Genomic DNA, 17,698 nt, shown 5'->3' with positions numbered 1-17,698 from the left:
GGAAAGCATGTTTTCTGAGCGTCTCACCTCTCTCACATCGGTCTCCGCTGTAACTCGGCAAACAGAGGCACACAAACGAGTCCTCTTTATCGATACAGGTGCCGCCGTTCTCACAGGGGTTCGACTGACACTCATCCACATCTGAAATATGAAACAGCCCAAAACACAAAATAACTAAATGGTTAACTGTAACAGAATCAATCCCTGTCCAATCGGGGTCACTCGACAGAAAAGAGCAGGTCTGAAGCAACATGAGGGCGAGTAAATGAAGCATTTTTGTGTGAATGCTGTTGGACTGTAGATCATAAAGCAGTAATCTCTGGGTTAAAGCGAGTCGGCAGTGATGTCGAGTTCTTTAGCACAGTTTAGTGTCTGTCACAGGCCTGTGTAAGCTCTTTACAGCTCCATACAGGATTACTCAGCAGCAGATCTGGAGACATTAACGCAGACGCTTCCCAATATAGCAAACACTTCTGAGGCTCGGCGTTTGTCAGCCTCCCTCGCAAAAAAATTGTCATCAGAGGAGCTTGAAAAGATAAAGAGGGAAGTCTTAAAAGTTTGTGTAACGCGTCAGTCACAAAGTCCCAAACTGCTGCTCATGAACTTCTTGAAGTTTTTAGGCTTTAAGCGGATATCAGATGAGCAGAGGATCATGGGAAGGCTGTATTCTGAGCTCAGGCTGTTTTAAGGAACTTAACGCGTCGTGTTCATCGCATCATTTCATGGGGCTTTAAATGAGACTGGAAGAAAATGAGTCTCAGAAAGCCTCTCATGATCATATTTCACAAGTACATTGAAATTTATTAACTATTATACTCATGTAAGTTATGATATACAGCAAAACAAAGACATTTTAATATTAAGTGGATTTTCCAATCAAGTTTTTCAGTAATTATAGACATTATTTTCAAGACAATTATAGATCTCCCTGCAAGGTGTAAAAAATAATTATATATATATATATATATATATATATATATATATATATATATATATATATATATATATATATATATATATATGTTTATATGTATATATATTTATTTATTAATATTTTTTATTATAAAGTATGTTTAGGGGAGCATTTGTTATACTGCTTTTGATTTTTATTAAATAAAAAATTTACATATTTGACTGATATATTGATTTTATATTCAATTTATTTTTACAAAAATACTAATTTTACTACCATATGTAAATCTAATGAGCCACTGAGGCAAAAAAAGGAATTATTGAAGAATTACACAATTAAAAAATAAGTACAAATCTAACTAAAAAGGGATAAAACAAATTCTAAATTTCTAAATTTATTTACACAAAACAGAACCGATAAAAAATATTATTTTTAATATATAAAAGACAATATATTAATATATATATATAATATATAAATGACAATATATTAATATATTGTATATATATATATATATATATATATATATATATATATATAAAATTATATATTTCAAATATTATCAGATATATATTATTATAATTATATATATATATATATATATATATATATATATATATATATATATTTTTTTTGTTTTTTTTTATAATCAAAGTACAAAAATATAATAATAAATATAATCAAAAAAAACAAGTTTTTTACTGTTAAATCATAATCTTTTTTTTTTTTTTTTTTTTACAGTGTAGGGTTTCTTTCTTCTGTTGAACACAAAGGAGACATCATTTCCACACAATGAGAGCGAACACAGACAGACACTGTCATCTGTTTTTGTGCTTCACAGAAGAAAGAGATGAACTATTATGCTAAAAAATCTAGTAGAAATGTTTGTTACCAACCCAGCGTGCTAATTTAAAGCAACTAGGTTTGTCATTTAATCATAAGAAAGGCACAAAGTGAGTTAGCATTGGCCTTCATCTCACTGTAGTCGTTACTGAACACACTGCAGTAAATGTGAAGAGGTCAACATAACCCTGTCAGCCTTCTCCTGACCTTTGACCCCACAAACGTCCACCCGTGTGTCTCACATGATGGACTGCTTGACCTCTGACCTCAGTATTGACTTCTCTACATTACAGCTGGGCCACAATCCTTCTCAGTAACTGGATTTGTTAAACACAGAGGCTTTATTCAGAGGAAATACGTCTGAAAGAAGCTACATCAAGCTTCCAGTTTCTCAGGAGAGAAGTAATCTCATCAGAAGACATCTCAACAATTGTTTGAATCTCTTTTTTTTTCTTTATTTGAGTAGAGTGAAACCTAGAAATGTTAGAAAACATAGAAAACTAATCAAAATAAGTACAGAAAAATGAAAACTTAATAGAAATAGACAAAAAAAGACAAAAACACATAAAATGACTAAACCTTAACGTAAAATCTAAATGAAAACCAAAAAATAAATAAATAAATAAAAACAAAAAACAAAAGCTTGAAAAAAATAGCAAAAATACACTGATATTGATCATTTGTGTCTATTTCCGTTTCTCCTAAACATCTCAAAATATAAATAAAATGCTAAAAAAAATATTAAACTTTTTCCTCTAATTATAAATACAAATTTAAGTAACAAGAATGTGACTCTCCAACATTTATCCACACACACTTTCTTTTGTAACAGCTACGTTTAATGATTTTTTAATGTCCTTTTCAGTTCTTCATAATGGTTAAGGACTGAAAAAACAAAATCAGATTTTAGACATTTTGGTGTTAATAACTCTTTTCTAGATTAAGGATTCCCAGACTTTTTGGTTTATGTTATTTCATATGTTGTTTCCAGATATTAGTGGCTACTGAAGTACTTTTAAATCATTTATCTCACCAATGGATGCTCTGCAGTGAATGGGTGCCGTCAGTGATGTTTTTATCAGCTCTCATTCTGACGGCACCCATTCACTGCAGAGCATCCACTGATGAGACACTGATGCAATGCTACATTTCTCCAAACCTGATGAAGACACAAACTCATCTCCATCTCCGGTGACCTGAGGATGAATAAGCTTTTACAATTTTTTTTTCTTTTTAGGTGAACTGTTCCTTTAACTCTGGATTTGCTCACCGATTTCACAGCTCTCTCCTGCGTAACCCTGCGGACAGAAGCAGCGGAAACCCTCTCCGTGAGGAAGACACGTCCCTCCGTGCAGACAGCTGCATCTGTCATCCGCTGTTAAACAGAAAACACACACACACACAGCGTCTGGTGTCAGTGACGCTCTGGAGGTGATCCATCACAATCTGTCTGTGATTATAAAGCTGGCACACACAGCCACGGCGAGTCCTGAACACCCTAAAGAGAGTTTAGACACATGACAGCGAGGCTCAAAACCTCCTAAAAGAGATCTGTACCTTTACCTGATGCAAAACTCACTGCCAACATGATCCCATGAACACTAATATTAGCAGTAATAACAGGGAGGATTGGTTTAGACACGCTACACAGCAGTATTAAATTCTGTTTAGGTGTGTTATAAATAAAATCAAATTGCAATATGGCTCAGTGTGATTATCAGATCATGAAGGCTGTGATTTAAAGAAATAAATATATATATATATATATGCAAGAGAAGGTTAAAGAGCTGAATGCTGAAATGTTTGAAAATAAAGAAATGAAGACAGCCAAAAATATTAGCATTTAAATTTTAATAATTGTAAAATAATTATACTTAGAATTATATAATAATAATTATTATTATTATTAACATTTGAAGTAGTAGTATATTATTTTTCTTACTTTTTCTAAATATTGCAATATTTTTTATTTTGGTTAATATGTTTAATAATAATTATTATTATTATTGTTATTATTCAATTATTATATAAAATATATATATATATATATATATATATATATATATATATATATATATATATATATATATATATATATATATATATATATATATATATATACTTTTTTTATAAGAAGAATTACAAAGCAAAAAGTTTTTTTTTTTTTTTTGTCTTCCAGGCCAAATATCTAAACAATTTTAAATCACAATAAATTTACTGCAGATGCAAAATTAATTAACTCATAAAAAAACTAACATCTCCCAGTGGGGTCAGAAAAATATGTGTTCTTGTTTTCAGCATAAACTATAGAAATATCTTAATTTCAATATCTCAAACTAAAGTAACTGTATCTTATTTTAAGTATGTTCACATAAAACCAGATAAAAAGCACTTTTGCAAAAACTCTTCAGAATCTTTAAAACTGTTAAGAAAGTTAAAGAACGTATTCCAATAAACTTACGCATGTTCAACCTTCAGGATTTATCATTTCTAGAGCAACAGCAAATGTAGGTCTAAATGTAGGCTTTTTCCAAGACTTGAGGAATGTTTTTCCATGATTTCAGACATGTTGCAGCATGCTGGTTTATTATTGTGGGTTCACACCTAAACAGCACATGAAAGATGAGCTGTGATTGGTCAGTCTCCATGTCAATCAGTTTGAGTGGGCAGATCTTCAGCAGAATAAACTGCAAAGTGAAGCAGACGTTTGACGTCTAAACACAACACTATCATTCAGTCCTGCTTTCTCTAGAGTCTCTCTTCATTACTCCTCCTCACACACTCATACCTCAGCCTCAGCCGTGTGTGTGTGTGTGTGGGGGGGGGGGGGGGGATCACTGATGCTTGTAATGGGTTTCCAGCAATGGCTCATTCTAATACAGCTCTGAATGAGTTTCACTGGGACAATCTAACCTCACCTTATACAAACAGACAGAGAGAGAATCGAAGACGCAGCGGGCAGAAAAAACCTGTGTTAAAGTGGCTTCACAGAATCAAGGTCATATATACGTGTTTTACATTTAAAGACACAGTCTTTCACACATTCAGTCATCATTTACTCTCACTCGTGTCACTGCAAACATTATTTTATCCATGCAAAACATAGAGAGACGTTTGTAAATTTGCTCTTTATAGTACAATGAAAATAGAGGATGGAAAAGGACATTTTTGTGAATAATGTGAATTGAAAAAAAAATGCATAATAGATGTATTTTATTTATGTACTTTATATTTATATTTACACTGCTGTTAAAAATTTTGAACACTTTTTAAAGAAGCCTCTCATGCTCTATATGCTGCATTTATTTGATCAAAAATATAGAAAAAAACAGTAATATTGTGAAATATTACAATTTAAATCCCTGGTGATACATTTTTCACTCTTTGGTCAAAACATAAATCTTTAAGAGCCCAGAAATGGAAAGTCTTAAGCAAATAAGCAAACGAAACTTCTTAAAAAAAAAAAAAAAAAAAAAAAAGAAATCGTATTGATTTCAAATTTTGAAGTGTACTTTACAAATGTGTCTTTACTAAATGTAGTGTATGTATTTAATATATATATGTATGCATATTGCTGGGAATCTTTCTGCATGAATACTGAACATAAACAGCTTTAAATATTTATTTTCTAAATCTTTGTTAGTCTGTCTTTTCCACCCTGTGTCTTATATTGATGGGCATCATGAATGCTATTCTCTTGGATGCAATCAGGATCTGTTGTCATGGCAACTGTGCTGCAAGCAGATGCCAATCATCCTCTCGCTCGGCAGGCCACGCCCCCTCCTCTGTTAGGCCTGTGTTCCTTCATTACAGCAGCACACTGTCCCTTCGGCCCTAATTGGTTCCTTGTGTTGTTTTTACCACACATGCAAATGAGCCACATCCTTGAGGTCACACCAGCAGTGCATGATGGGATACACAGAGAACAATATGTGCCACTATAAAATTGCTTTGTGAGGTTAAGAGGGCAACTGCAAATATTCGAGGTGATTTTATAAAAGAGCGACATGCAAATATTGCACAAAGAGAGAGAAAACTCTCTCCGTGTGAGTTCGATAATTACGATAAACAATTACCCATCAGGCAGACTGATTTAATTCTGTGTTTATACAGCTGCAAATTATCACAACAGCAGCAGAGGACTCTTCCTCAAAACACTTCAAAGATATTACTAACACGTCACTCATAATTACTACAAAAACCCTGTTATTAAGATTCAAATATCACACTTCAACAATACGATGTTTATACTCTGGAGGGAATTGTCTTGATCTGTATATATTATGTTCATTTGTATTTCTTTATTTTAGAACACTATCATTAGCTTTAAAAATTTTTTTTATATATATATTAAAATTAAAACATTTTAGTTAAATAATTATTTTATAAATTAACTAATTAAATTATATGGGTGTTTTTGTTATTCACACAAACACACACACACACACACACACATGCATATACACACAGATTTTATTTCAGTTTATTTCAGTTCAGTTATTTTAGTTTTTCAAGACAAACAAAAAATGCATAAGCAACTATCTGAAATACATTTATTTATTTTAATATTTAAAATATTTATATTACATTTTAATATTTACATTTACATTTTTATGATTTAGTTTTATTTTATGATAAAACTATATATTATTCATATGATATTAATTTTTTTAAATACCAATTTGTTAAATATTACATTTGTAACATTATTTATTTTGTTTAATATTTGTATTTAACAATAATAATAATACATACAAATATATAAATTATTTTTATTGTTGCTGTTTTTGTTGTTTTAAATATAATTCCTAACATTATATTATAATATATTTAATACAAAAATAGCTTTAGTTAATAATATTTAATTAATAATAATAATATTTATTGCTGGGTTTAATAATAATAATAATAATAGTTTTTTATATATTACTATTATTATTACAGTCAAGCTGAAACAGACCAAAACGCGCTGGATATGATGTGTCACATGACTTTTTTAGATGCTAACTGCATTTCGTTGCCTTGTACCTTACATGTGCAATGACAATAAAGATGAATCTAATCTAATCTAATCTTTTACTATCACTCCGAGCAGACCCATGTATTAAAACACAGTGCTGGTGCTTCAGTCGTGTCAAGTTCAGCCCACAGGCCTCGTGTGATTGACAGCTGCTGTAACACTGAAGGTCAAATCTGGCCAGAGACATCCGTTTGTGTCAGTGCTGCTGCTTATAACACCAGCAGCTAAATCAATCCTCATGGACGTGAAGGCTCTGGTCTGAACCCTACTGAGCCGTCTCGAGTCTCGCGTCTGTCTGAGGTGGAAAAGCCAGTTAGAAGAGAGATATCCTTCAGCACAAGAGTGAAAGAAGAGAGAATGACTGGAGACCAACATATAAGAGCTGGAGCTCAAACACCACCTGAGATGATCACAGCAGATGCTGAATGCTGAAGTGACACACACACACACACACGCACACACACACACACACACACACACACAAGTCTCCCTCTATAGCTTCTCACATAAGGTATTCAAGAGCCGGATGAAGTGAATCTACCAAATTAATTAATGCAGCACTGTGAGCCTGAGGCACAGCAAACATTACTTAAAACTATTTTCAATAGTTCAGAGATGTCCAAAATCTCTCTAGCATTTTTTTTTTTTTTTTGGGAGATTTATATTATACTTAATTTAATTCTAATATAATATAATATAATATAATATAATATAATATAATATAATATAATATAATATAATATAATATAATATAATATAATATAATGTACATAAAATAGAAAATAGAATATAGAATTATATACAGTACTGTATCTAAATTATAATTAATTAATTATATACAGTATGTGTTTAAATATATACAAAATATAATACATAGTAATATATATATATTTTTTTATTTTATATATATATATATATATATATATATATATATATATATAGTGCGTGTATATATATACATTTTCATATTTATTTATTTATAGTAAATACACATAATATATTATATCTTCTATTAGAAATCATTGTCTTTTAATTGTATTTTTAAACTATATTCTTATATCTAATATCGTATTTACTTACGTTTATATATATATATATATATATATATATATGTGCTCATTAATAGATCAAATTACATCACAAATAAAAGCATATGTCAGTATTTGCTGCTAAAATCCATAAAAGTAAATCATTGAGGCAGACGAGTGATTGAACACTCATAGACTGAATATCCTCTAGATTAGTCAATATTTATATATTATTTTCAAATCAATGAAAAAAACTTCATCATTGACATACAGTCCACAACAATCTAAATATTATTAATATTCATGAGCAAAGCTAATAAATGTAATAATTATCTCCCATGTCCTCACTAATTATCAAGGTTTGGTTGCTACACCAGACAATCAGCAGAACTGCTGTGAAACCTATTGTTTGTCTCACCAATGTCCATTTTGACATCCAAATATCTCTAAATGGCCATAAGCCTCTTCACCATAACAGCTCTCACTATTATAAGCAAATATGTGGAAATGACTCATTAATATTCATGAAAACAATTTGAATATCCATTTGAGTGAGCTCTCCACCCAAGCACACACTCATCACATAATTAAAGCCAACAAGAGTCTCTTTACCACACCTGGACATCCAACCACCTGCCAACCATCTCGTTCACAGATTGGTAAAATACCTTTCTGATCAAAAGACTGTATAAAACCATCAGTAATGGCAATGAATGAGGGAAATTGGAACAACACATATGGTGAGTCTAAGTCCCGGCTATGAAATGAAATAATAAAACTAAAATAAATAAATAAATTCATTACTAAAAAAAAAAACCTTTGCATTAGTATTTTCTGTCAAATAAGATGCTGTACAAAAGAACTATTTAAATTAAAGCAAGGATGAAATATCAGTTGGTATGATATTCCTTTTGGTGTATGATCACTGTTATAACTACTTTATTTGAGAAGAAGATTTTAGTATGGAATAATTATGCATTACTATCATAATTTCTTCAAGTTAAACCAAACGTTTATTTTGGTTTGCTCTTTGAGTTTCAGTGTGTTTTTGATGGTAGTTTTCTCAAGTTTTTATCAAAAGTAATATATTTCTGTCATAATTTCTTCAAGTTAAGCACAACTTTTATTTAGGTTTCCTCTTTGAGTTTCAGTGTATCTTGATGGTATTTTTCATAAGTTTTTATTGGTAGTAATATATGTTTGTCATAATTTCTTAAAGTTAAACCAAACTTTTATTTAATTTGCTCTTTGAGTTTCTTTATGTTTTTGATGGTTGTTTTCTCAAGTTTTTCTCAATATTAATGTATTTCTGTCATAATTTCTTCATGTTAAAACAAACTTTTATTTAAGTTTGCTCTTTGAGTTTCAGTGTGTTTTTGATGGTTGTTTTCTCAAGTTTTTCTCAATATTAATATATTTCTGTCATAATTTCTTCAAGTTAAACCAAACTTTTATTTTAGTTTGCTCTTTGAGTTTCGTTGTGTTTTTGATGGTAGTTTTCTCAAGTTTTTCTCAATATTAATATATTTCTGTCATAATTTCTTCAAGTTAAACCAAACCTTTATTTAAGTTTGCTCTTTGAGTTTCGTTGTGTTTTTGATGGTTGTTTTCTCAAGCTTTTCTCAATATTAATATATTTCTGTCATAATTTCTTCAAGTTAAACCAAACCTTTATTTAAGTTTGCTCTTTGAGTTTCAGTGTGTATTTGATGGTTGTTTTCTCATGTTTTTCTCAATATTAATATATTTCTGTCATAATTTCTTCATGTTAAAACAAACTTTTATTTAAGTTTGCTCTTTGAGTTTCAGTGTGTTTTTGATGGTATTTTTCTCAAGTTTTTCTCAATATTAATATATTTCTGTCATAATTTCTTCAAGTTAAACCAAACTTTTAGTTAAGTTTGACCTTTGAGTTTCAGTGTGTTTTTGATGGTAGTTTTCTCAAGTTTTTCTCAATATTAATATATTTCTGTCATAATTTCTTCAAGTTAAACCAAACCTTTATTTAAGTTTGCTCTTTGCGTTTCAGTGTGTTTTTGATGGTAGTTTTTCCTCAATTGAAGTGGTGAATCTTGATATGATATCATTTATCACCCTAGTGAAAATGATAAATTAGATTGGTTACCTTCTTCTCCAGTGGAGCTGTTCTTCCTGACGGCCTCAGCGCTGCTCAGATCCTGCTCTACACCGCTGGGGACCGTCGTGACGAAGCTTGATGTCTGAGTCTGGTCTGCAGACGTCGAGAGGATCGTCACAGTGTCTCCAGTGCTGGACATCTCAGCGGAGGAAGTTGTTATGCTCTGGGTGGCACTCGTGGTCGTCTCAGTGGTGCTCTGGTTGAGTCTCTTGGGTTTGTTTCTGCGTCTGTACTGGATTTCTCCACGAGCCTCGAGTCCGTGTGCAGAGGTGGAGAAGGAACTTGTTCTCGTCGTCTCCACCATCAGCGGCGTTTGAGATGATGGGTACGTGTCTCCCCACGAGCTGCCCTCCGTCTCCAGCATTCGACTCTCTCCGGAGAAGTTCTCGGTAGAGACGGAGACTTTAGGTTCAGGGGTTTGGGTTTTCTGCTCATGTATTTCAGTCACTACGACCCAACCGGCTGCGGTCACCGGACCGTCCTGTGTGGGTCGACTAGTCTCACTGTCGCTCGGTCCGTCTCTGGTGGCGTTCGCTGGGACTGTGGTTGGTATGACTGAACTCGTGGGTGGAAATGAGGTGATTAATTTATCAGTGACGGTTGAGGGACTGGGCAGCCACGAGGGGCTCCATGACATCTGTCCTATAGAGACAAGCAAAAACACAACCAGTGCTATTAGTGTTAATTATATTTAAAGTTCAATAGAAATTCTAAACTAAAACTAAAATTACTAATATAACTAAAATTAAAATCCCAAACTACTAAATATGATTTAAGCACTTAACAAAGAGACAAAAAAAATTATATATATTTTTTTTTAATTCAGAATATTAATAAATACTATAATAGTAGCTTATAAATAATTCTAAAATAACAATAAAACTTTGCATTAAATGCATTAGTATTATTACAGTCTATACTATTATAGTGGTTATTAATATTCTGATTTAAAAGTTTATTTTATTTTTAAGCTTTAGTCTTTTCTTACATGCTTTTATCATTTTCAGTATTTTTATACATTTATATTTAACTCTCTATTTTATTTTATTTTTTGTCATTTTCGTTTCCATTATCAACCTTTTTTTCATCTGTTTGCTTCAAGCAAATATGCAGCACTAACAAGACAGAGACTAAAAACAGGCTTTCAGTAATGACACTGATTAGTCGAAGCTAAGACTCATTTCCAAATGAGACTGATGATTATTAATCTGTCTGTGTGGGGTTATTCAATCAGCAGTTGTGTTCCTGTGCATTAAGATGTTGTCTTCGGATTCATTCCTCCGATCTGTTTTTTGTCTCTAGAGAGCGGCGAACCGTCTGCCAAATTCTCTAGGACAATTTAATGGATATTTTACAATGTCTATAAGTGATTTTACAAAAGAAAGTAGCTCTGTAAAACCTAGTGAGGTGTCTATATATGCAGTTACTATACATACTAGAAACTGTGATAAATACACGTTATAAAAACACTTGGCTGGTGCATGTGCTTGCATTCATTTATGACATGCATATGTCATTGCATGCCGACACATTTCTCAATGCAACGATGCACAAAATCAATCTTGCATTGCTAGACTCTAATAACCCACTTCTAGTACGGCCGCAGGCCAAACGCTCGCGGAAGCATTTGTTTTTGGCTCAAGGCAGCATCCTAATTTAAACGAACCCTTCACATAATAAAACAGTGCTCACATATCGTGTGGTCGATCCTCCTGCTGGACCTGAGCCTGATTTATCTGACTAACTTTATAAATATTATAATATAAAATTATAAATAAATTAAAAACATGTCATATAAAGTGCAATCATGAAACTTCTACAATTTAACATCAGTACAGTATGTTAAATAAGACTGTAAATAAGTAACTTATTTTATTTTTGTTAGTTGCCAACATTTAAAATTTTCATGTAAGTTTTTTTAAAGCTAATTTATAATTAAAATAAAACTATAATAGTATATAAATAATATTAAAATAACACGGATTAAAGTTGTTTCTACATAATGCATTTAAATATAATTACAGTAAATTAAACATACATTCAGTTTTGCCACTTAAATTTTTTTCTGAATTCCATTTTTCTTGTTTAAATTTTTCTCTATAATTAAAAAAAATATGTCTTATTAATACTAACAACATTAATAATAATAATAATAAAAACAATCTTAACATTTGCAGGTCCCTATAAAAATTCCCAAAATTCTGTTTTTTTTCCTCTAGATTATGTTTTAATGGTTACATTAAATTTTAATAATCCAGAAGCATATCTCATCAAAATCAAGAATCATACCAGTTAACAAAAATGTATTAAACGTTTAACAAAAATAAAAATTTTAGTGCCCAATTAAATTTTTGTTTGCTTGTTTATATTGTTTTATATTTTAATAATAAAAAAGTATCTCTAAATTGCTAATTTTTTTATAAAAATAATTTTAATTTGATGCATTCTTATTTTCTAGAGTGTTTTAAAGTTATTATTGTTCTATTTCTAAAAAAAAACAGCAAAAAAAAAAAAAAAAACATCATATACTTTGAAAGTTTTTGTTAATATTCTGAAAAATATTAATTTTTTTGTTATCATTTTAAAATATTAGTTTTAAAATTTCTTTAAAAAATGAGCATTTTCTTAGGCTCCTATGGTTGTTGATGTTCAGAAAACAACCTATTCATTGCTATTAAAGTGAAACTGCTGAACCTACACATCGGAGCCTAATAAAAATTGTCATTTTTTAATTAAATTTCAAACGGCACAAAAGAGGCCTTTGCATCTGAACTCTTCAAATATTGATGTCCACATATATCGCTACTTAAAATGCATCTTTCCTTTCAGAAACAATTCTCTAAATCAGTCTTTTTTGTTGTGCCGCATTCATTTCTCTCACCGATCTGTCAGAATGGAAGATCAGAATCCCTTTTCTTTAATATTCACCTGATCTGGGCGTCGCAGTGGTTCTGTCGTCTGTTGAGGGCGTCTCCGTCGCAGCTGTGCTCGTGGTCGTCCCCTCCGATTCACTTCCTGTTAGGTAGCTCCAGGGTTTCCATAAGGAGCTGACGATGTTGGTGAGGGAACTCTTGGTCTTGTCTTGAGGAGCCTCTGAAGGAGTCACAGAGCTCAGGGATTGACCGGACAGACCTTCGTCCTCGTCCTCTTCCTCTCGGGCCGAGCCGCCCGGACTCAGATCTGGAAGCACCTGTGGGCTGTCTGGGAACGAGTCCAGCTGACCGCTCCAGTCCAGAGACGTGTCTCCGGCGTGCAGACGAACCGTCAGATACTCGGCCGAGAGCTCGGTGGGTTCAGAGGTCATCAGTGGCTCTTTGTCCAGATCCACCTGTCCGGTCCAGTTCGAGGGTCGAAGGTCAGGCTGGTCCGGCTGGACGGTGGTCTGTGCGTCTGAATACAGTCAGATACAAGCTAATTTAACATCAATACCACTCTTCTTACTTTCAAGATATGACACTTTTCAATGCAAAACGGGGTATTTAACAATCACTTACTCATTACCATTTAAAACAGCTGAATGTATGTTACAATGTAACGGATCAAAGCTCTAATTCTGTCTTCAGTGAAATCATTCTGATGATTCAAGAAACATTTCTGATTGTTATCAGTGTTGAAAACAGTCGTGCTGCAAAATATTTTAGTGGAAACCGTGATGCATTTTATTTTTCAGGATTCACAGATGAATAGAAAGTCTTTTGAAACATTATAAATGTTAATTAATAAAAAATTCACATGCACCTCAGAAAGCTATTCGTTTATACTTTTGATGCAGCTATTATTTATATAAAACACTTGCTGGAAAATGTATTAATCGTTTACAACTAACTTCTAACAAAACATTAAATATTTAAATATTCAGAATTTAAATATAGATCAAAACATAAAAAAAATTCTTTTTTAATGTCATTAGGAAAAATATCTTCAAAGAACACACGAAGAAAAGTTGCATCAATCGCTTCCTTGACTAACTTAATAAGGACTTCTGGGGAATACAATTAAACTAAATGTCTATACTCTTCCTTTTGATGAATTTACTGCATCCTTGATGAATAAAAATATTAAAGAAAAGTGCTAAGTAAAAATCTTACTAAATACTTAATACATAAAACACATTTGAATAAGAATATCACGGATTTACTAATCATTTTCAACTCATCCTAACTTCAACAAAAACCTGTAACCTCACATGAATTTAACAAATCAGTAGAATTTAAATCAAAACATTCTAAAAAAGTTTGCAAAGTCATAGAGACAGAACTGAAAAGCAGCAAAAACAGCCTGAGAGGGTGAAAATGGCCCTGAATAAACATTTTTATTCTTTCTTTATGCAAAAACCCTTGATTAATATTATAAGTGCACTTCTGTGAAAAAAATAAATAAGGGTGAAATAGGATCCCTTTAGCAAGAAAACAGACTGATAAGTATGTCAGTGTTTTGTTGCAAAGAAAGATTGGTGAATTAAAGAAGCTATTTAAGAGTTTAATTGGGGGTCTAATGCTATTTCATGCATGTTGAGTTATTTACACTGTTATAGAGTTGGATTCTCATGCTAAACATTGACAAAGTTTAACAAAAAAAATGATATTTGGATGTAGTACGGGGTATTTTTGTGCCAAATACACTGCATCCTGTTTTATACAAGTTTTGTTAAGTTTTCATTAAGCCTCCAGGAGGCTACCGTAAATATATCAAACCTTATTTTTGATTAGTAATATGCATTGCTTAGAACTTCATTTGGACAACTTTAAAAGTCGATTTTCTCAGTATTTAGATTTTTTTGCATCCTCAGTTTCCAGATTTTCAATTAGTTGCATCTCAGACAAATATTGTCCTCCGAACAAACCACACATCAATGGAAGGCTTATTTATTCAGATTTCAGATGGAGTATAAATCTCAGTTTTGAAAAATTGACACTAAAGACTAAAGTTTTGTGGTCCAGGGTCACAAATGATAAAACTAAAGACTCTCTGGAGATATGAAGGATGCAAAACGTACTACTTTATAGTTACTCAAGATGTCCCCTTTAATTTCTAAATGAGGATGAAAATTATTCTCAAAAACTATTCTCTGATGCAAAAACCTTGGACTTTTTTGGGAAAAAGAAAAAGTTCTGATGGATATAGTATTTAATTTTGTTGCAAAGAATTGTGAACTCTATTCGGTATAAGTGAAATGAATGGTACCCTTGCTAGAGGCGAACGATTGGGACGCGTCCTCCGAACTGTCGTCTCCGGTCATGTACCTCCATGGTCTCAGTAAGGACTTCACGATGCCTGTGAGAGGCTTCTGTGCTTTCTCTTCTGTTGAGACATTAAATTCAATCACTCAGATTCTCTCTCCGAACACATAACTCAACCGCTAGAGCATGTGCAAGAAACGGCAAGGACACGGGTTTGATTAGCAGAGACACACGTGCTGATGATATGTAAACCTTGAATGCACTCTAAACAACTTTGGATTAACATGAATAAATCTAGATGAAAATGTACAGATGTACCAGCTCCTATTTTATACTGTGCAAAGTATGCAAATGTTATTAATGCATGGAATATTTCACTACATTTATGAATGTGAGGTATGCATAAACAGCATTGAATTAAACAGTGAACGACTTTTCTTTTTACATTTTTTACATCATCTTTGCCATTATTTGCCTTATTTAACTTAGTATGCAAAATGTCAACAACTTTTTATACAATCTTTACCTTTACACATTAGACTGATTTAAAAATGCAAATAAAGTTGCTTATTTCTAAGTGAGTGTGCGGTTGTATGTCCTTGAAATGCATTACTTCCATCATGACAGCTAACAATTAAGTCATTTAAAAAAGTATGCAGTATACTGTAGATATTGTGCAGTATGTTGAACATCTAATAATATATATTATAATATAATATATAATATAATTTAAGAAAAATTTGAGTCATCAGACTTACTAATTGATTTCTGTTTTAATATATATATATTTGTTTGGTTTTGTCAACTCTGAGTTTGTTAAGCCACCATCATGGAACAGGCCCATAGACTCTTAAGTTTCGTATCATCCCTTAACCATGATCAAATCCCTATTGCATGGGCTAGACAAAACAATAACCAATAATAATGGTTTCTGTAATGCATACCTCTATAGCAGAAAGCATCGAAGCGTGCCGTCCCATTGTTATGTTCTGATGGTGAAAAGGTTTGGACGCCAGGTTCTCCAGTGGGACAGTCGGAGCGCAGCGAGCTGATGGAGGACCTCACGCTGCCGTCAGACAGCCAGGCCGGCTCGCAGTGATCCAGCCCAGAGCTCCAGGCCAGATAGAGATGACCCACAGTCGCCAGCCGGCCGCCCAGAGCCGTACAGTGATCCACTGCCTCTGGACGAGTCAGTCCGTCAGGAACACCAGCGGGAAACACTTCACCTGCACAACCAGTGTTGGGGAACGTTACTTTTAACAGTAATGCATGTTAACATTGCATTGCATCTCTAGAAAAGTAACTAATTACATTACTTAGTTACTTTTTATGGAAAGGAATGCGTTACGTTACTTTTGCATCACTTTTTAAATCTGGGAAGGGCTTGCTTGTTTGTTTTTAATATAAAAAGTTATATTTTTAGCAAATGTAAAAGCCCTTTCACACCAAAAAGTGACAAGGAATAAGTCTCAGGCTGAAGGAAAAGTAAATTCATGTCCGAAACACAGGAGAATAATGTTCGATACTCTTCAGCAATAAAAAAAAACAAAAACAAAAAACAATGAAGCACAAATGTTCTTTTTTCTAAAGTCATTTTTGCTTATTACGTAGTTTGGTTGAAATGGATCATCAAAGGTCAGCAGCAAAGACATTGGTTAATGGTATTACATATATAAAAGATATTTGTGTTATTTAACATGTTTAATTATTGCAGGATTTAATTCATTTTGATGAGTACTGAATCTGTCTTTTTACGAGGAAGACAATTTATTGCGTTAGAATTACAGTAACATCATGTACACACAGTGCACACAAAGCCTCTGTACTTCTGATTTCTCTCAACATGGCGACAGGAGACTTGTCAGTCAATAAACGTGAAAACAAAGTAACTGGCAATACTTATATGAAAAAGTAACTCATTCAACCATGACAACATTTTCTTGCAAATTAAAAAGTAATGCATTACTTTACTAGTTACTTAAAAAGTAATCCGATTACGTGACTCGCTTTACCCCCAACACTGTGATCAAGCACATGAGCAGAACAGCTGGACATGAATCAGTGCACAACACTTTCATAATAGTAATATTTATTAAGAGAAAAATCTGCTGTAACCCTGAAAACAGCAATAATAAATTAAATCAAATTACATTAATATATTAACTACATTAATACTAGTCCATTAATACTTTGTCCCTGGTAAATGTGTCTTCCGGAATCTCACCTTGCATGTCATTGGCGAAACAGTAAACATCAAACAGTTCCGAAGGGTCCCGTTTCCCATAATTCCTCACTCCAGAAGAAAACTCTGCGTGTCCATGGCAGCCAAGCTCAGGTCTCTGTATGGGATACCTGCGGAGAGGAAACCAAACACCTGCACTGTGAGAATGTCCATATGTAAATAAAGCAGTGCTGTCATGGAGATGCTAATAAATAATTCATTGCAATATTATTAACAGGATCCTTAAAATAGCTCAAGGTGAAGCGTGTCTGTCTGGCTGGAGTTTAACAGTCCTTCATCAACTCTGAAAGATATGTGCATGTGATAATTGCATCCGGCTGAACGTGCTGGTCCTT

General features: G+C 32.6%; 1 protein-coding gene across 1 annotated transcript in view; it reads right to left on the bottom strand.

Annotated features, from left to right (window-relative positions):
• Positions 1-17,698, bottom strand: part of ncana (neurocan a) — a 51,387-nt gene that overhangs the window by 7,474 nt on the left and 26,215 nt on the right. Inside the window, exons 5-11 of the mRNA XM_026205461.1 lie at positions 17,346-17,473; positions 16,066-16,347; positions 15,126-15,242; positions 12,870-13,331; positions 9,930-10,583; positions 3,027-3,131; positions 28-141 (exon numbers count right to left, since the gene is read on the bottom strand). Of these exons, the coding sequence (XP_026061246.1) occupies positions 28-141; positions 3,027-3,131; positions 9,930-10,583; positions 12,870-13,331; positions 15,126-15,242; positions 16,066-16,347; positions 17,346-17,473 (1,862 nt within the window). The remainder of the gene's footprint in view (positions 1-27; positions 142-3,026; positions 3,132-9,929; positions 10,584-12,869; positions 13,332-15,125; positions 15,243-16,065; positions 16,348-17,345; positions 17,474-17,698) is intronic.

Source organism: Carassius auratus, chromosome 27, assembly GCF_003368295.1.
Source record: "Carassius auratus strain Wakin chromosome 27, ASM336829v1, whole genome shotgun sequence".
NCBI lineage: Eukaryota > Metazoa > Chordata > Actinopteri > Cypriniformes > Cyprinidae > Carassius > Carassius auratus.
This window is presented reverse-complemented; position numbering and strand designations above follow the sequence as displayed.